The sequence below is a fragment of the Penicillium angulare genome (genome assembly GCF_028827245.1).
Source record: "Penicillium angulare strain IBT 27051 chromosome Unknown utg000004l_segment0_segment0, whole genome shotgun sequence".
NCBI classification, from domain to species: domain Eukaryota; kingdom Fungi; phylum Ascomycota; class Eurotiomycetes; order Eurotiales; family Aspergillaceae; genus Penicillium; species Penicillium angulare.
The window spans coordinates 4,802,306-4,821,658 of record NW_026623163.1 but is presented as its reverse complement, the minus strand read 5'-3'; the positions used below and the strand labels follow the sequence as shown (position 1 = coordinate 4,821,658).

The window sequence follows — 19,353 nt, the reverse complement described above, 5'->3', positions numbered from 1 at the left end:
AAAGACGAAGATCACATTTCCGATCCCTCAACTTCATCTTAACCTCAACTTAACACCCTCTTTGGTTTTACTAGGACTCACAGTTAACCTCGCATTCCCCCCTTGAATATAACACCCAGCACGGTTCTTTGCACTCTCATCTTGGTCGCATCCAGACGGCGTACGCCGCCTGTTTCTCGCGACCCGGACCTGTTCGTGGCATGAAAGCGTGAAGCAGACCTCACAAGGCGTAACTCGCCCTTTTGAGCTCCTGAAATTGATCTTCGCCATCATCAAATTGATCTTCCTCATTTACTAGAGTTGTCACGTTTCGACAGGATGCCTCCCAAGAGAAAGGCAGCTGACAGTATGTATATTGAACATCTTACCAGAGCATCATGACTCACTATTTCTCGAGGCGGTCGATCAAGCAGTGCCTCTAAACGACCCACGCCCGTTCCCGATGTCACAGAGATATCCAGTAGCGATGAATACTCGGACGATCAGGATGAAGTACCGGAACAAAACAATCTAAAAGGTAGAGTGTGGCGACCTGCTCACATCTTGTGAACCAGTTGCTAAAGCTAGACTGGTAGAGGTCGTTAGCAAGTTCTCGTTGGAGTCGTTCAGCAAGAAATCGCAACTTGATAAGACAGATCCCAGATTTGGCTACAAGGATCTCTCATCATTACCGCTTAAGCGCGATCACTACAACCGCCCTCTATGGATCGAGCCGGTAAAAGGCACGATTACCCTCGAGAGCTTCTCACCACTAGCGCCACAAGCACAGGATTTTCTTACCACCATCGCCGAACCGCTTTCGCGTCCCACCCATCTCCATGAATATCGTTTAACCGGTCACAGTCTTTACGCAGCTGTGTCGGTTGGTCTGAAACCGCAGGATATTGTCGAGTTTTTGGATCGTCTTTCGAAAACCCCGCTCCCTGAAAGTATTCGCACTTTCATTATCGAGTTCACAAAATCATATGGCAAAATCAAAATGGTTCTCCGACACAACCGGTACTATGTCGAAACGACTGATCCCGAAATGCTACAACGATTGTTAAAAGACGAGGTGATCGGCCCACAAAGAGTTGAAAACACCGAGGGAATCATTGAGCGCGCGGCTCCGAAGATGGGAGGTCTCGTTATTCCTGGAACCAAGGATGCAGCCGGTGTACGAGAGACGGGCACTCAGCAAAATTCTGCTGCCGCGCCCCTTCGCAATGAGAATGAGGAAATAGCTGTGGATTACGGGATCGACGATGTTGGTGAGGATACTGATGAGGCCACCACATATAGTTTCGAAATCCCTCCAGCCGGTGTCGAAATTGTCAAGGCCCGCTGTCAAGCAATTGGATGTCCCGCCCTGGAAGAATACGATTTTCAGGGTGATACTGAAAACGCCAATCTTGACATGGACTTGAAACCGGCTGCGAGAATTCGGTCATATCAGGAGAAGAGTCTAAGCAAGATGTTCGGTAACGGACGTGCAAAGAGTGGTATTATCGTTCTTCCCTGTGGTGCCGGCAAGACCTTGGTCGGTATCACCGCTGCAGCGACTATTAAAAAGGGCACAATTGTTCTTTGCACGAGCTCTATGTCTGTAGTCCAGTGGCGAAATGAATTCTTACGCTGGACTACTATCGACCCCAGTGACATCGCCATTTTCACATCTGATCACAAGGAAAAGTTCAAGAGGTCTACCGGAATCATTGTCTCGACTTATTCTATGGTGTCTCAGACTCGAGCCCGATCCTACGATGCTCAGAAAATGATGGACTGGCTTCAATCTCGTGAGTGGGGTATGATGATTCTCGATGAGGTCCACGTCGTGCCCGCTTCAATGTTCCGAAAGGTCACATCTGCGATCGCTGCACAGAGCAAACTCGGCCTCACAGCAACTCTACTTCGTGAAGACGACAAGATTAAGGATTTGAATTTCTTGATTGGTCCCAAGCTTTACGAAGCCAACTGGATGGAGCTTGCTGCCCAGGGACATATTGCCAAGGTTCAGTGTGCCGAGGTCTGGTGTCCTATGACTACTGAATTCTACTCGGAATATCTGAGAGAAAGCTCGAGAAAACAGGCGTTGCTCTATATCATGAACCCTCGAAAATTCCAAGCATGCCAGTTCTTGATCGATTTTCACGAGAAACGAGGAGACAAAATCATCGTCTTCTCTGACAATGTGTACGCATTGGAGCGATACGCACTAAAACTGAATAAGGCATACATTTACGGCGGAACGCCGCAGAATGAACGAATGCGTATTTTGGAGAATTTTCAGCATAACGAGCAGGTCAATACAATTTTCCTTTCCAAAATTGGTGATACCTCGCTGGATCTACCGGAAGCTACGTGCCTGATCCAAATTTCCTCTCACTACGGTTCTCGTCGTCAGGAGGCCCAGCGTTTGGGCCGTATTCTCCGAGCCAAGCGTCGTAACGATGAAGGCTTCAACGCGTTCTTCTACTCTCTTGTATCGAAGGACACTAACGAGATGGTCTATTCGGCTAAGCGTCAGGCCTTCCTTGTCGACCAGGGCTACGCCTTCAAGGTCATCACCCACCTGCAAGGCATTGAGAATTTCGAGGGTCTGTCTTATGCCACGCCTGCAGAGCGACGTGAGCTCTTGCAGGAAGTCATGCTGCAGAACGAGTCTTCTGCTGACGTGGAGCAAGTCAATGATGATCTGTTCTCGATGCGCTCAGGCAACAAGCGCCCTGGAGCTAAGAGGCCTGCAGCTAAACGATCCGCTGCTACACTCAGTGGCTTGGCTGGTGGTGATGATATGGCATACATTGAGTACAATAAGAGCAAGAATAAGCAGCTCAAGGACAAAACCGGTCACCATCCATTGTTCATGAAGATGGAACGAGAGCGACAGCGGCGCAAGAAGGAGCGGGAAACCGGGGTCGAATAGCCAATTCGCGCATGGTTTTCACAGACCCATCTGCCATCAGATATGTTTCTGTGGAATGAGACTGGCTATGTGGATCTAATTCTGAGACTTTGCAAGTACTGGAGAGCTTCTTTTTGGGTTTTTGTCTAAAATTGCCTATTCTTGCATTATTGAACTGCATTGGTTTCCTCGCGACTTTTGTTATATTTAATACCTAGACTGGAATCTATGGATACCCAAACCAGAAAATCACAAAATATATCCATTTAATGGAACATATCTCACTATATAGCATACAAGACTACATAACTTGAACCTACTCAGTATATGCTCAACTCCTCGGAGTTTGAATATGACTCGATGCTTATAGACGAGGACTGGCGGGATTTAGATGTGAACTTCCATGTATTGCTCCAAAGTAGACTGATTTACAACCTCATTTACAATCAAGAGCGGTCCAGGTTTGCTTTTAGTCGTATGGGGTAACTTTGAATACGAAGCCACCCGCGCGCAAATACCCTTCAGTCAGCAAGCCGGGTCTAGCTCAGCCGCAACTAATCATGACGTTCCTTCGCGGCAGCGGAAGTCCGAAGGCCCGAACTTCCCTGGCGAAACACACTAATGTTTTTATTCTGATAGGCCATCCCGGTCTTTACTTTTTGTAGGCCGATCCCGATGTTTCAATCTTGGAAGTTGCACACGAACGGATGGCAATTTATCTCCGCACTTAAAAAGGAAGCAGCCATGCTAACGCGACTTTAAAAAGGATCATCGGGCCCCGCATCCTTTGATATGAAGATTCACAGCTTCAGAAGCGTAGGAAGCAAAACACACCAGGCAAATCGAATTACGAACATTATACAGACGAGACCTATACTTCGTTCCGTGAGAGCTTTATCACTTTCATCATCATCGCTCTCATACCCACCTAAATCCCGGTCACAATTAGCCGTGCTTCGCAGAGCTTCCCCGCATTTTGCTTCGTATAGCTCTATCTCCGCGTCGGAAGCACAAAATCCCGCCATGGCAACCGCGACTAAGATCAAGCTGGACCCTGTGAAGGATGCGGGTGTTTTTAGCTTCGAGGTCCAGGAAGATGCAGCTCGTGTAGCGAGCCAGGTCCTGCAGGAAGATATGGAGAAGCATCATGTCTTCTTCAACCAAGAAGGATTTCATAGTATGCTTGCTATTTAGTCATTGGATTAAGTGATAGTTTCTCTGATAATTCATCACAGATCACATTGTCCATGGTATACTTACCATCTACGCACTTGGTGGATCTGCCGAGGATATTCAAGCCCATTATGACCGCAATAAGAGCTATCAGCGGCGACCTTACCCTACAAACCAGGACACTGTCAAGGCCATGGAAGATATCACCAAGTTCCAGCAGTATCTAGGGAAGGGCGCAGAATACGCAAATTTCCTGGCCTTCTTCCAGTACGCCATTGATACCAAGGGAGTCGGCGAAGTCCTTCAAGAATACGTGTTCGCTGGTGATGATCGTGCAGAGAGCATGCTGTGTCGATTGTTTGGTGGTTCGTATCCATTCCCGTCCGAAGTAAACTTAAAAGCTTTATCGTTCTCGACTGACACTGACTAGGCCTGATTCACCCACTTATCCATCTCGGCTTCGGATTAGAATTTAACCAACCGGCTATTGTGGCCCAGGGATTAGCCCAAGCGGCCGTTCATGAGGAATGGATGGGTCGACAGTTCTTTCTCCCCGCTGAGGAATTGGCAGGTGGAATTGGAAAGCCAGGAAAGAAGACCCTTCTCCAACTTCTAAACGAGATACAGTCGGACCAGGCATTGAAGAGCAGTGTCAGGTGGTCCGATGTGAACAAGATCAGAGATGGTATCCTCGTCCGTGCGCCGCAGCAGATGTTAGATTATGCCGCTCAGTATTCAGTATCAAAGGATCAGGTACCGCACAGGCTGGCCGATATGATCAATACGGTTGGTGAGTTTCAAGTTTCCCAACATATTATTGGCATATTATACCCCCGTATCACTTTCAGAGCTTTATACTCACACATTCTTAGTTTACTACGCAAGTGCCGCTCAGCGCCCAGACAAGGAGATCAAATTCGACTTTTTCTTTATTCACTGCGTCAATTCGTCTATATTCTTCTCCAAAATTATGGACCTGCCATATATAGATGACAAGGCTAAACTTCGTCTACTGGAATGGAAAGGTCGAATGGATCTAGTGATGTACGTCTCACGTAACTCACCAAATCTCCCTTTGAATGAGATTACACAGTACCCAGCGAAGAACGATTGGAAATTACTCTTTTCGCGCAGTGCAGCACATCCATCCGACGATGGACATCTCGCCAAGCTAGTCCGGGCTGTCGCGCATGGTCAGAATGTCTGCAAGCCATTTGAGAAGGATGGACTGCCAATATCCGGAGATATGTGGCTCCAAATCGGCAATATGGGTAAGCATCTACTCGCAATTGTGGGATTATGACGTTGGTACCTGTGACTAACTAATTTTTCTCTCAACAGCGATCGACTCCACTACTGGAAAGCAAGCCATGTGGGTCCGCTCTACTGGATTCGATGAAGCGTGGGAGAACTTATCAGAGCGTGCTCATCTATAAGGGGCGCTATTCTGAGTTTGTACCTTAAGTTGTAAAGTGAACATGACGACTTTGTTCTTTGTATGCGACCCTGTTGGTATTAACTAAATTGATGACATCGATGTTGAACTATGGTTGTTCTAGCCGCTGTAGTGGGTCTGTTCCGCGAGGCACTTCGATCCGGGCTTGGGCGCGTAGATGTCAGCAGAAATCTTAGCGTTGAGCATAAGGATGAGAACAATGAGGGTTATCTCATAAATAAAGCCAATAACAGATATATATGATTGAGATGCAAACTAGAAGAAACAATGAATAACTAGAATCTGTACTTACTACCGAGGTCGTCTCTACTGTAGTAATTGAAGAAGAATCAGGTTGTGGAACTCACGTGGCGAAAGTGGGGCTCCCCAACAAGCTTCAGCTTCAACTCTTCAAAACTTCTTCAACTTCAAATCTTTATCGTCGCACTACCACTACTCACATCGACTATGCCCTCAGACCGTCACTCGACAGACCAAAGAGCCAACAGTGATCGAAACCAGGCATCCGAAATGCCCCGCAACAACGACTGGGAAAATGACACTAACCCGTTTGTTGCTTTCCGGCGCTTCGCCGATGAACAAGTTTCGTCCGTGTTACAGTCGATCACCGGTCTCCCCTCGTCTATAAACCCCCCGCAATCAGACAACTGGACGATATTCACCGACGACAGAGGCTACAAGAACATGGCGTTTCGCCACCGCACCGGCACAAATAACGCGGTTGAGCGCGAATCCAATCAAAACGCCGATAACAGTACCCCAGGAGATCGAACAGATCCCTCAAACAATAACAACGATCAAAAGACTGCCCGCCCTTGGCAACAATCCTCAATACCCCCAGAAGACGCTGGCCGAACTTCTCAACCCCCTTCTCGTAACAGTCGATATGACGAACAACGACCCTCCGACTTCTTTGGCCTCGACTCATTTTTCCAAAACCTCGAACATCACTTCTTACCTTTCGCGTCATCTTTCTTTCACCCCCATCACAATTTCTTCCTCTCTGACATGTTCAGTGATGATAATTCCTCAACATGGCCATTTAGCTATATCATGCTAAGCCCTTACTCGCCCCTCCACCTTGAACGCCAGGCCCAGTACCGCGCCGTGGGCGAAGGGGGTGTCTTTTCTTCCATAATGTCTTCTCTTAAATTCGACTCGGAGCCTGAATCAGCTCGCGACCCGACCGAGCCACGATGGCGCGAAGCTTTTGAGGATCTAATCCGATTGGAAAATGGGAAGCCTCTGCTGGATCGCAACTCGACCCCATTTGCCCAAATCAGAGAGAATGGATCAGAGTGGATCCATGGACTTGTTAAAAGAGGGAGTCTGGGTGAACAATGGAAATATGTGTCTGGTACAGATAACAATCCCTGGACTGGTATCATATTTACTGGACACAGCCAAGATGGCCATGAAGTTCCTGAGACAGAAAAGAGATCTCTAGAGCAAGCCCCAGCCATCCGTGATGAGAAGGAGGCAGAAAGCGAATTAGAGATGTATGAGCGTTTCTTGCAGGACATTGAAGCGCGTGAGCTCGAGTTCTCCCGGGAGATCGCGTCTAGTCCTCTACTCCGTGCTTTGCTCGAGGAACGACAGCGCCGACGTGATGTTTTTGAGAAGTTTGAGAGCGGATTCTTCTCGGAGGATGAATACAGTAAAGATGATACGGAGAGTTGGTTGGATCTCGTCTCGGGTGGTAACCGCAAGTCTGTTCCTGAGACAGAAGAACCAGTTACCTCGACGCCTACTGCTGCGGTTGAGGGTAAGCCCGTTGAGTCTGAATTTGGAAATGTGACGGCTCGCGTTATCTCTACGATGATTCGCACAGAGCGTACACGCCTCCCTGATGGGTCTATTCAGGTCAAGAAGGTCCAGACAAAACGCTTTGAAGATGGTCGGGAAGAGACTGAGTCATCTGAAGAGACATCACATTCGTCGCGAAATGGGGAGGCGCAATCGGGGGAGAACGAATCTAAACCCAAGACTGGCTGGTTCTGGAAGGACTGATTTGTGTGAACGATTATTATGATGTACGATTTTCTTTTATCTATCTTCTGGGATGGTGTCTGCGATGACCATATGGATCTTGCTTTTCTATTCCGAGATTGCTCATCAGCGTTTTTTCTGTATCTATCTATTTGCTTAATCGCTACTGGGCAGTGTACATTCACTCAATCTTATTTCTTCTCTTTATTCTTCTAGGGTGCCCGCATTTGAAAGTAATTGTTCCAAGGTTCTGTAGGTCACTAATTGTCGGCGCTATTAGGATATTATTGTACGTATATGCCGTATCTATTGGGTATATGGGCCAGATCTTGCTATCAGTCTGCCTTGACACTCTTCTTCTGGGTCTTGCGTGTAGTCCATCCCCTAGACTCCCAGAACTTGACACTATCTTCCATCTTATATGCCCATGTAAAAGAAGGATCTGAGGAATGACTCATTAGTACCGGTCACAATGAAAAGACCAATAGACGGAAAGCTTACATAGAAATTGGCGGAGGTCATGATACTGTTCTGCATGATAACTAGGCGTCAAGACGGTCATCTTATGCCGATTGATGGCGTAGTTGTAGAAGAAATGGCGTGTCTTTTCGTAGACCTCGCGTGGTTTGTATTCATTTCCCCAAAGATGCTGAGTTTAAGGTTAGCTCTGTCTGGTGGAAAAGTTCAGTGTTGAGATAGGACTCACCATTAGCTTCTCGTTCGACCATGGACCTAGCTTGGCCACCTTTCGGAGATAGGCTTCAAAACTGTCATTGAAAATAATTAAGATTTATTCTCAATCTACTTACCGGATGTACCGAGCTCCGCATAAGTGAGACCCATATCTGCCTCGTCGGATTGCACATAAGTCGCGGTACGAGGCTCCAGCTCAGCTGTTGGTGTCGCATGCAAAAACTCTTCTAGAACCGGGAGCTCAAAACTATGACCTGCCCACTTGATGAACTTTTTGAGATCAACCTTGCTGATATATCCGATAGGGTTTAGACCCGCAGAACTGGCATCGTATTTAGTCAAGTAACCACGCAAACACTCGCAACGTTTGAGGATGCAAGAACCAAAAGACCACCACCGCCAGGTTGCTGACGCACAGTTGGTAAGTGTGAAGCAAACAGGTAAGACAGGACCATTCTCAAGCGAGCCTGAGTATTCTGCAAAGGCGCGTTTTCGGATGGACTTCCTCCGTGCACCTTAAAGCGAGGCTGGAATTTGGTTACGGTGGTAAAAGAGTCATCAGAGCCATCACCACAGTATCGAAATTGAAGTCTATATGGTATGACCCGATATCTGATGCCAATCGCTTAGCGCGATACCTTGTTTCGTGTCATGAATTCTGTGTGTCCATGTAGCTGGAATATACACTTGCAAATATCTTGGCTGGTAGTTGGAATTTAGTCCGAGTCTATCGGCTTAGCACACAGCCGACGAACATCTTTGATAACTTGCTCATTATCCTCTCCGACGGCCCTGAGAGCCTCGCGGCACATTGAATGGACAATAACTGATGTAGCACAGCTATCAATACCCCCGCTCAGAGGAATAAAGAACCCTGCAGCACCGCATCTTCGTAGATAATCCCAAAACCAGCAAGCGGGTCCGAGTGCAATATCCTCTTCTGGAGTGTGAAAACGGGGCTTGATAGGTTGCGAGACGGTGAGACTGGGATCTGTCTCTTCTCCACGGCGAGAAACCCGAACATCCAGATCAAGACGTACAAGTAGTGACTGCTTGCTCGCTTGCATTCCTCTGCTTATGCTTGAGCGATATGTGCGGACCTCTTCAATGTCGACAGTTGCGGTGACAACTTCCACATCGTTTAAGGATTTCCTTGCGCTACGACATCACCATTAACGACAATAATCGCACATCCGTCATAGTACAAGCGATCGCCATCGCATCCTTGCTGATTGGCATAGAGGTAAATCCCAACACTCTATATCGTGTTAGTGATAATACCAAACAGTATCTCACGGATGTGTTCTCTTCACCAATTTTGTAGCTTGTGTAATGAGATTGACACGGGTATCAAGTTTCCTCAACTCATGCTGACTTCCAGAAGAATTCGAAATTATTTCCACGCCTAGATGGGTTAGACAAGGCTTCTTCTATCGTTAAGCCCGGGGAAGTAACTTACCAGCCAAGTCATATGGGATATGAAGACTAAAGCCAATAATTAGTTTTAAACGCCATATGACAGCTATGCATGAGATATAAGACTATTACCATTGGGAGTGAAAAGCTCCTCGCAAGTTTCCAAGCCAAGGCAGGTATCTCTCGTGCTGATGACTGCATCCCCAAAGGGAACTTTGTATTGACCGGTGATGCTTCCAACAGTTTCTTTCAGGTAGTAATCCTCGACCTCTTGAGGGTGCTGCCAAGGTATGAAGTGCCTGTGCTCTCTGTAGTTTCCATCTGATAAAGAGAATCAAATATGAGTAAAAGTCAGAAAGGGATGGTTGAGAAAAACAAACCGTTGGTGAGCCACATTTTGGGCCGGATAAGTATGATCTTGCGGTTGTAGAAGATAACGCTATATTGGAAAAAAGGTGCCGATGAGCCAATGCTCATATTCCAGAGAAGGGCTGTCTAAGGACTCACCGGCAGTTGTAGCGCGCGTTGCGGTGACGAACGGGCATACCCACATCCACTACAATGTCCTGGCAATCTGGGTGATCAATGATACTAACTAGCATCTCCCACGAATGCAGGATTGTGTCTTCTTCGAGGAACCCCATCAAGAACTTCATATCCTATTGAACTGCATTAGTCTCCACTTATTCCATACAGTATAGTTATTCGGTGATACACCGGTAATTTCAAGCTCTGGACCAACTCTGAGAGCAGCACATGCAGCTTTAGCTTTTTGAATACTCTCAATAATCCGAGCGGCACCGCCCTCGAAGTCTAAAGCCCATTGATTAAGGGAGCTATCAAGTCAGCAAATGTAGTTCTTTTCTCTAGATAAGCCGTTCGACATACCATGTTGCTAGAGTTACCAATGTCCCATTTTGAAGAATAGCCAAATCGAACACAGGATACACCACTTCTATGCGAATACTACAATATTCTTCACAAAGAAACATAAAAAAGATAAAACTATTGGAAAGATGAATACATCACTAGGTCACGTGTGTGGGGAGGTCGGACTTCCCCGCTCTACAGAGAAGGTAATACCGCATATTACCGGTGATACACCCCTCACGCCTCAGGCTCGGCTCAAATCCGATGAAATATACTGTTATACAAATACAGACACAGCGGGGGCCCACCTTACACCGAGCTGATTAATTCAATTGCGATAATCGCAAATTCCCCAACTCCCTTACTGATTAACTCTACCGAGGTCTCAATTTTATTCCTTACTTGCACATAGACAATCTCTTCAGCATGACTGCGACTTCCCAAATCCCCGTTCCAGCCCACATCCTCGCGGAATCCATGTTATCCCGACGGTTTGGCCGCGAAACGGTGAACTATTTCTCCAGTATGAAATGCCGAGGGAATGAGCGAGTGGCAGTGTTCCTTGATAGCAGGTTGAACACTTAAAACTAAATAATGTATAGGCTCCCCAATCAATCGCTTATCGTTCCTTCGTGGGGATCATACATTCATCTCGACTGCACTGAAGCACCCCTCTACGCAGTTTATCCTGTTAAACAACCTCGCCCCATTGACCCGCTCCCCCGCCGAGCTGTACTATGCGAAGCATGAGGAACTTAGCAAACTTATTCCAGCAGATGTCTATGATCAATCTGAAGAAGACATGATCAAGAACTTTGACTCCCGCCAGACTCATCCAACCTTGATTTTCCTCGGTTTAGATGAAAGTCGCAAAGAGAATAGCTTGTCCTATAAGATTTACTCTGGAATTCCTTTCTTCGCAGTTGATGTCACACCCAAGGGCTCCGAAGTGCAGCAAACCGCGTGCAAGGATATAATTAGTGCCATGGAGGAGAAAGGGCTTTCTTTCTTCCAAACTAGGGTTGTGACGACATTTACTTCCGATGAAGGTATGCCAAATCGTCTTCGACACAGATGATACCAGCCAAGATCGAGGCAGAAAATCACCAAGAAAGGCACTAATGATTTGTATAGCCGCTATATACGCCCAGGCCCGCGCATTGACCGACTGGAACACCCGCAACACCTTTTGTGGCACATGTGGTAACCGCACTCTCTCTGTGAACGCAGGAACTAAGCGTGCCTGCCCTCCCACCGACACCGCACGTGCTGCGCAAGGCCAATCTGTGGAAGGCCCTGCATGCACAACCCGTACAACAATCTCGAACCTGTCGTTCCCCCGTACAGATCCGACTATCATCGTGGCTGTCGTCTCCGCAGACGGCCACCGGGTTCTACTGGGCCGGTCCAAGAGATTCCCTCCGAGCTTGTACTCCACTCTTGCAGGATTCATCGAACCCGCTGAGTCAATCGAAGACGCTGTGCGTCGCGAAGTATGGGAAGAAGCTGGAGTGACCCTTTCCCGGGTCGTAATTCATTCTTCGCAGCCCTGGCCGTATCCTGCGAACCTCATGATCGGTGCTATTGCGCAGGTCAGCGATCCGACCCATGAGAAGATCAATCTTGAGCATGACCCAGAACTGGAAGATGCGCGCTGGTTCTCACTCGAGGAAGTGGAAGAGGCATTACGCATTGGAACTAGCGATCTGAGCTCTCCGGCCGGTCCTGAGTATAAGGGTGGATTGAGGTTGCCTCCCCCGACTGCGATTGCGAACCAGTTGATTCAATCAGCCATTAGTAAAGACTACTTCCATCCTGATGAGAAGGCCTCTAAGATGTGAGATACACAACTATATCTTGTACACACAGCAGTTTACATCTAGATAGAATAGAGATGAACATATATCAGGAAGAATAAGGCACATAAGAATATCATTGAAGTTGTAGGTTTAGGATCAAAGGTCGACTTTTTAGCGAATTGGTATGAGCCCGAAAGTGAGATGAGATCACAGATTAGCATAGACTGTACCGTCACGTAACTCATGAATGCTTTCTTTGGTGCTCGGTGACCCAACCTCGGTGTAGCGTCGACCATCTCGCAGTTCATGGATGGTAACCCGTCGGTAGCTCTTGCGACGTCGCGAGCCCCTGGCCGAGGATGTCGGATCACGAGACATTGAGTCCATGCTTCCAGTTTCGCTCAATACGGCACTGCCCTCTCTATCCATATCGTCTTCCTGGATAGATGTTTGGAGTTGGTGATCGGCAACCATATGCGTACCAATTTCGGCATACCAATTTCGCAAGCCAGTTGCATACGCTCGTTCTTCTGAGTTGTATTCAACAGGTGGACCATTCACTTGTGCTTCAGGCCCAGATCCATCGAAGACAGCCCACGAGCTGGATTCAACGCTAACTAGCATGATAGAATGATCATAGCTGTGGACCTTGAAATTTCGGAGCAAGACTGCGCTCCCTTCGACCAGCGTTGGCATTGCAGACTTGTACCGTCGAAAGATCTGGGCTTGGAGGAGAGTACCAGCCATGGATGGGTCGGTAAGTTGAATCGTCATGAAATAGTCCTTTGAGCCAGCAGTCGCTTTGACAATTGGGGACGTTTCATGGACAACTGAAAGGGTATCTATTTGGGATCCGTAGTGGTCGACAAGAGTGGCAAGGGGAGCGAAGTATGACAATTTGCTGCGCAGCCCATGTGCATGACGATCAGGCACGGGTAGTTGGGTAACGATGACCTTCGGGACTCCTAGCGGGTGATCTTGTGGTGCCTCGGGTTGTTCATCAGGTCGAGTAGTGGTGGTGGGTACTACAACGAAGATGTCACCTGCATGGCTTTCATTCGGAAGAGGCTCTAGAGCGTCCGTTGACATAGACGTATGTTCCTGATGCGATGAGACGACTTGGGCATCTGTGAGAACATGCATATCGATTGATACAGCATCAGCTTCCGAGGTAGAAGGGGCATTTGGGTCGGTGGAAGATTCCTGGATGTTTTCAACATCTTCAACAACTTCGCTGTGAATAGCCTCGTTCTCCTCGTTGTTCACAGCATTTCGGGATCCGGTGACAAATTCTTGAGTAGGCCCAGGTGTTGAAATTTGATGATCAGCGGAATTCACTAGGGTGGTTCTTATGTCTTTCTGGATAGTCTCTTCTTCCACGCTCATGGGCGATGCTGTTTCATCTAAATCGTGATCGCCTGCCCCGTCTAATGTATGGATAATTTTGGTGGACCAAGCCTTCTCGATCCGACTGGCTGGCGCTGAATCCTCTCGAGGAAAAGTAGATGGATCAGCTTGACTAGCTTGCTCATCAGAATCAGAATCAAGGTCGATGACCGATCCGGTGTTAACACTGCTGTGGATAACATCATCGGACTGATATCCTTTGGATGAAATTGCCACGGATCCCGTATACTGTGCATCCCTTTCATCATGATCACCATATACAGAAGTTCCTTGGCTCCAAGGTTGTTCAATATTGTGATCTCGGGCCAGCACATCTACCGACGATTCATCCTCCTTATCACTCTCGTGTACTCTTTCATTTAGATTCATGTTCGTGGACCTATCATGGCCATCCTCTTCATCCTCGTCGTCATCTTCAGCGTCTGACTCCGAGTCAACGTGTTCTTCACCTGAACCCCATTCTTGATCTTCGGATTGCGATTGTGGAGGCGAATATTGATGTTTTTTATGATCCGCATGCATAGATTGAGGAATCATCGGCTGGTCAGAAGTAAGTTCATCTTCACTGTCACTATCCAGAACAATAACTTCGGGTTGCGCGGGCGGTGGCTTTGGTAATTCCTCAGCCTCGGACTGATCATCTGAAAATCCGTCCCATTGATCTTCGTCATCGTCATCGCGACTATCGAAATTTGTCGCCATGCGCTCATCTTCTTCGTAGTCGATGGATTCGTCCTCAGATTCAAGACTTTCGTTGTCACTGACATTGGAGCCGGGTGCGACATGGGGTTGTGGAACTTGAGATGCATCCGAAAAATCGTCATCATCATCGTCATAATATTTTTCATCGCCGCTCTCAGGGGCTGGCACTTCATGTGACTCTCCATGCACTTCTGTGTCTACGGCATTGTGCGTAGATAGTGCGATGTCCGGGTTTTCGCAAGTTTCATAGTCCTCGGGACCAGCCTCAACACCTGATGCTGAGCTGGGCTGGGTATATTCCCTGTACTCCATATATGACTCCTGTTCAAATCCCATTTGTTCTTGAGCAACATGCAATCCCATCCGCTGGATTTCCGTCTGGTCATCCGTGAATGATGCATGCTGTTCTTCAACAGATTCAAAGCCAAAAGGAGTTTCAATCGTTGCATCTCTGACATCTTCTGACGAAATGATTATTCCAGGCTGGGACGGTAGCAAACCACCACTGATACTTGTCGACTCGATAGTCTGCGTAAAGGGTGATGTAGACTGGCCAGTTATCAGGTCAGCTCCTGCGAAGGTGCTTGCATTGTTTTGATAGGTTTCCTCTGCAACTTCAGATATTATAGAGGTTTCTTTTGAGGGGGTTGTAGGTGGTATGCTAGTGACTGAGATGAGTTCGGGAAAAGCGACACTAGCATCAGCCTCCAAAGCTACGCTGTCACCGTTCAACGTTTGTGAAGGAAGATGTACGCCCGAGAAATATCCCTCGGAATAATTTGAATTTGAGACAATAGGAGATGGAATCGGAAGTCCTGGTGAAGGTATTGGTCGAAGTTGTGGGGTATCTGTAGCACAATGGGATGCTGGGATTAAGCGATCTTGAAAAGAGGGTGCTATTGGTCCGGACGGCGTATTCGTATTGTTTGATTGTAAAGGTTGTCTTCCAAAAATGCCCCCAGAAATATCCATCGAGGGTTTTATGAAGACAGGAGAAGGCTCACGAGACGCGTGTGCGGAGCTGGTGTGATCCATGGCATCCACATCGGGATTTGAGATCTGAGTATCATCCCCAACACTTGCGACATGCTCGGGCTCCTGTTCACCATCTGCGTTCTCTTCCGACATTTTTTCCCATGAGTCTTTTTCCCACCAGTCCAACCCGGGCTCGTCCTTCTCTTGTGGGCTCATGGGATCCTCCACAAGATGCCAATCATCCCGTTTCAAGCTGTACCTCGGCCGTTTTCTTCCCTTACCCGGCACGAATCCGTCTTCCTCCGCAGACGTGTTAAGAGAGGCATGGAGCACACCCCCAAACTGGTTTGACCTGGGGCGCAAAAACGCTGGTGAATCCCATGATGTTTGTCCAACGACCGTTGTGCTTTCGGGGTCTATAGAAGTGACACGAGGAGTGGAGGGCGGAACTTGCTCGGAATCATGGGGTGAAAATGATTGTTCCTCAATGAATATCGCAAGCGAATCTTTCGACGATCGGTTGACCTATGGTTGTATTGTTAGCATCAAAGATGCGCTCAACAAATTTGCGGACCAGTTATACCTCTAGTGACAGCTCAGATTCGAAGTGTACATCCCACGCGACATATCTCCCAGGTGTTTGTGTCGCCGTGTCATTCGCAACGTAGTTTGAGCCTTTCAACGCGACACGGACACTGTCACCGATACCGACGTGCGATGCTGCGAGCTTCTCCGCGGCGCGCCCATGAAATATCGTCTTCACTTGACCATGCGAACGTCGTAGGCGAAAGTCGGGCTCAGCCAGCAATAGACTAAAGGATTTTGTTGAAGACGAGTAGGGCCATACGAGGGTTACAGCTGCCTCGATGCATTTTCCCTCGCTCTGCTCAAGGGTAGGTGACAACTGAGCGATCGGAACCTTGGTGAGTTGCGGCAGCGCATTTGGTGCCGAAGGTCGGTCGGCTGCATCCATGATATTGCCCACTATTCCGCGACTAACATCAGGAGAGCACTATCACCTATCTGACATAGCAGAAAAGGAGTCTGAGATGAGGGAAAGGCTGAGAAGTAGGTACACATGAGCTGAAAGGAAGTGGGTTCGACAAAATGACTGAGAGCTGCGGGTTGTGCCTTGGTAATACCATGGTAACAATACAAAGTGAATGGGGGATTTGCCTGTGTATCTAAATACGACTATTACATCATTATAGCCCTGGAGCTGAAGATTACGGCACAAAGAACTTTGGAAATGTTTGATATCTCAGGCAGAAATAGGGTGAAAGATAGAGCTTTTTTTCTGTTTAAATGAACTCACTAGTATAATACAAAGCGTCTAGAAAAGATAATCACTCTGAATATTTGTCTAATCGTCTTTCTAATCGTCTTTCTCTCTATGTAGAGCTTACAGTACGGATAGCGGTGTATTAGGCGGTAAAGGCAAATATTAGGACCAACGGGGGTTTCCCCCCTGGCCGTTATGGTCGTACAGCAGGTACGGTGACTCTGAGCCAAAATGTTTCTTTCTTCCAGTATCTCCATTCAAGTAAATTCCTAATGTTGAATCCTTTCCCTCGGAACAGCCGCCCCAGCTTCCACACAATAATATTCCACTTGGCATTTCTCATCAATACTTAATGACTAGTCGTATAGTACTCCTGTTAGTACTCCTGTTCTCCAAATTGACCGATAAGCTCCACTGCTCCACTATGGCGCAACTATCAAGCGGCCTTCCGTCCGTTTAAAATGGCCTCGTCCATACCCCTCACGCCACTATCACGCAGAAATACGTATCTACAGAATGCCACTCGCAAGTCCTATTCGACGGGTAGCTGTAATAGGAGCAGGGCCCGCTGGTCTCGCTTCTGTGAAGTAGGCAAAAACTATACAGTTTGTCCACATTTGAGGGTCCCAGATCTTACTAACCCGCAAAACAGATATCTTCGAGCCGAGAACTATTTTGAACAAATTGATGTCTTTGAACAGAGGAGCTCAGCTGGGGGTACCTGGAATTACACCCCACCGTCTGTCAAATCAAGTATATCAACTCCAGTGCCCCATTTGAACCCTCATGAGCCAGTAGAGGAGCCTATATGGATCAACCAAGCTCAAGGGGCTCGTGAAGCGAGCTTTGTTTCCCCGGTATACGACAAACTAGAAACAAATATTCCGAAGGATTTGATGAAGTTCTCTGATCAGTCTTTTCCAGAAGAAGCCCAACTTTTCCCCACGCATGGTACTGTGAAGAATTACCTGGATAACTATTCAACGGATGTCAAAGGTTTTATCAAATTCAATACGCAAGTCAAAAATTTGAGATTGCATGACGCAAAACTTAGCAACTGGGACTTGACCACTGCAAATCTCCACAATGGATCCGAAACAACATCCACGTATGATGCTGTGGTTGTTGCAAGTGGCCACTTTACCGTACCGTACCTGCCAGACGTTCCGGGGATACAAGCTTGGGATAAAGCGTACTTGGGGGCTATATCGCATTCCAAATTTTATGATTCCGCTCAATACTTTCGGGACAGGAAAGTAGTTGTCGTGGGAAATTCGGCTTCGGGGCTTGATATCGGAGCCCAGATTAATGAGTTCAGCAAGGGCAAGGTCATCGTCTCTCAAAAGGCCCCGTCATATTTGGCCTCTTCAATGCCATCCGATAAATTGATTCGTCCCGAAATTGCGTTGTTTCTCTCACCTACAGAATATGATAGAGGGATTCAATTCGCAGATGGCCATATCGAGGAACAGGTCGATGCTGTCGTTTTTTGCACGGGATACTTTTATTCGTTTCCCTTCTTATCATCTCTGCAACCGCCAGTCGTAACCGATGGCTTGCGCACGAGGAATGTCTATCAACAACTTTTTTATATCGAGCATTCAACTCTTGCATTCCCAGTACTTCCACAGCGCATCATTCCGTTCCCTGTGTCAGAGAACCAAGCTGCGGTCTTATCTAGAGTATGGTCTGGAAGAATTTCTCTTCCCGAGACCGGAGATATGAGAACATCATTAGAGGATGAAATTATGCAGAAAGGCGATGGGAAGACCTTTCACCTACTACCATTCCCTATGGATGCGGACTATATGAACCATCTATACCACTGGGCGGCGGGAGCTGAGACACGTGCTGGACTGGTCAACGACGGGCAGGGAAAACTGGGGACATACTGGGGACCAAAAGAGCGGTGGATGCGAGCTCTGTTCCCCGATATTCGACGAGCATTTGTTCAGAAAGGGGACAAACGGAGTGAAGTCAAGACACTCGCAGCCCTTGGTTTCGATTTTGAAGCCTGGAAACTGGAGTAGGGCTATACCTAAATCTATTATACAGTGTTATTGATGGAGGAAAACAACTTCGGGGGTAATGACTGATAAAGATAGATACTCCCAGCTTGTATATAGAAAGCTCTAGAATCTTACAGTGAGATTATTGCGTAGATTAATACATGAAATCCCAGGCCTGCAGACATTGTTCAGGTGTGGATATAGGTATAAACGAAGCAACATGTCGTGCCGAATCCATACTAATGTTATTTGTTCTGAGGAAAAAAGGGATGTATGGTATTCTGCACATATATTGTCAGTGCGACTATAAAGAGGGGTATTTCTTCAAAAAAATCTTGACAAGTTTCAAGCATTTATTTCCTCGAGTTTGACCTCGGGATCTCCCATATGTAGATCCCTAGACCAACTAGTCCCAAACTAGTTAAGTCTTATCGATAAGGCATCTATCACGTGACAGGTATTCGTCTCCGCCGCGACTCAAGACATTCATTCCCTCTTCTATACATTCAGCTTCGGTCCATCGTGATTTTGCAGACAGTTGCCGCTAAGCCTTAAAGGTTTAAGACATTTAATATAGGTATGAATCATTTTGTTCAAAACAAACTTTATCTGTGCCTGATTCCATCTTCCGACCTATGCGCAATCACAACAGCTTGTTCAACCCTCCCTAACATTAACAATATCAGTCTACCGCTCCA

The 19,353-nt window shown here is 47.3% G+C and overlaps 7 protein-coding genes across 7 annotated transcripts; 5 read left to right on the top strand and 2 right to left on the bottom strand.

Annotated features, from left to right (window-relative positions):
* Positions 1-318: 318 nt before the first annotated feature.
* On the top strand, positions 319-2,905 carry N7478_005688 (TFIIH/NER complex ATPase/helicase subunit SSL2; the record flags this gene model as incomplete). Its single annotated transcript, XM_056921902.1, has 3 exons — positions 319-346; positions 398-517; positions 576-2,905. The coding sequence occupies 3 exons, from the start codon at positions 319-321 to the stop codon at positions 2,903-2,905; spliced, it is 2,478 nt and encodes an 825-aa protein (XP_056779939.1).
* Positions 2,906-3,907: 1,002 nt separating this feature from the next.
* On the top strand, positions 3,908-5,493 carry N7478_005687 (questin oxidase family protein; the record flags this gene model as incomplete). Its single annotated transcript, XM_056921901.1, has 5 exons — positions 3,908-4,061; positions 4,120-4,422; positions 4,488-4,847; positions 4,930-5,328; positions 5,399-5,493. The coding sequence occupies 5 exons, from the start codon at positions 3,908-3,910 to the stop codon at positions 5,491-5,493; spliced, it is 1,311 nt and encodes a 436-aa protein (XP_056779938.1).
* A 467-nt stretch (positions 5,494-5,960) lies between these two features.
* On the top strand, positions 5,961-7,523 carry N7478_005686 (uncharacterized protein; the record flags this gene model as incomplete). The annotated part of the gene is made up of 1 exon (XM_056921900.1): positions 5,961-7,523. The coding sequence occupies one exon, from the start codon at positions 5,961-5,963 to the stop codon at positions 7,521-7,523; it is 1,563 nt and encodes a 520-aa protein (XP_056779937.1).
* Positions 7,524-7,837: 314 nt separating this feature from the next.
* On the bottom strand, positions 7,838-10,527 carry N7478_005685 (glutamine-dependent NAD(+) synthetase; the record flags this gene model as incomplete). The annotated part of the gene is made up of 12 exons (XM_056921899.1): positions 7,838-7,944; positions 8,004-8,151; positions 8,209-8,261; positions 8,312-8,517; positions 8,940-9,353; positions 9,401-9,453; positions 9,655-9,680; positions 9,744-9,932; positions 9,992-10,050; positions 10,119-10,270; positions 10,327-10,447; positions 10,517-10,527. 12 exons carry the CDS (start codon positions 10,525-10,527, stop codon positions 7,838-7,840), a joined length of 1,539 nt encoding a protein of 512 aa, XP_056779936.1.
* A 380-nt stretch (positions 10,528-10,907) lies between these two features.
* Positions 10,908-12,322, top strand: N7478_005684 (NAD(+) diphosphatase; the record flags this gene model as incomplete). Its single annotated transcript, XM_056921898.1, has 3 exons — positions 10,908-11,004; positions 11,084-11,530; positions 11,616-12,322. The coding sequence occupies 3 exons, from the start codon at positions 10,908-10,910 to the stop codon at positions 12,320-12,322; spliced, it is 1,251 nt and encodes a 416-aa protein (XP_056779935.1).
* Positions 12,323-12,487: 165 nt separating this feature from the next.
* N7478_005683 (uncharacterized protein) lies at positions 12,488-16,337 on the bottom strand (the record flags this gene model as incomplete). Its single annotated transcript, XM_056921897.1, has 2 exons — positions 12,488-15,889; positions 15,948-16,337. The coding sequence occupies 2 exons, from the start codon at positions 16,335-16,337 to the stop codon at positions 12,488-12,490; spliced, it is 3,792 nt and encodes a 1,263-aa protein (XP_056779934.1).
* Positions 16,338-17,162: 825 nt separating this feature from the next.
* N7478_005682 (putative flavin dependent monooxygenase) lies at positions 17,163-18,676 on the top strand (the record flags this gene model as incomplete). The annotated part of the gene is made up of 2 exons (XM_056921896.1): positions 17,163-17,233; positions 17,299-18,676. The coding sequence occupies 2 exons, from the start codon at positions 17,163-17,165 to the stop codon at positions 18,674-18,676; spliced, it is 1,449 nt and encodes a 482-aa protein (XP_056779933.1).
* Between the last annotated feature and the right edge of the window lie 677 nt (positions 18,677-19,353).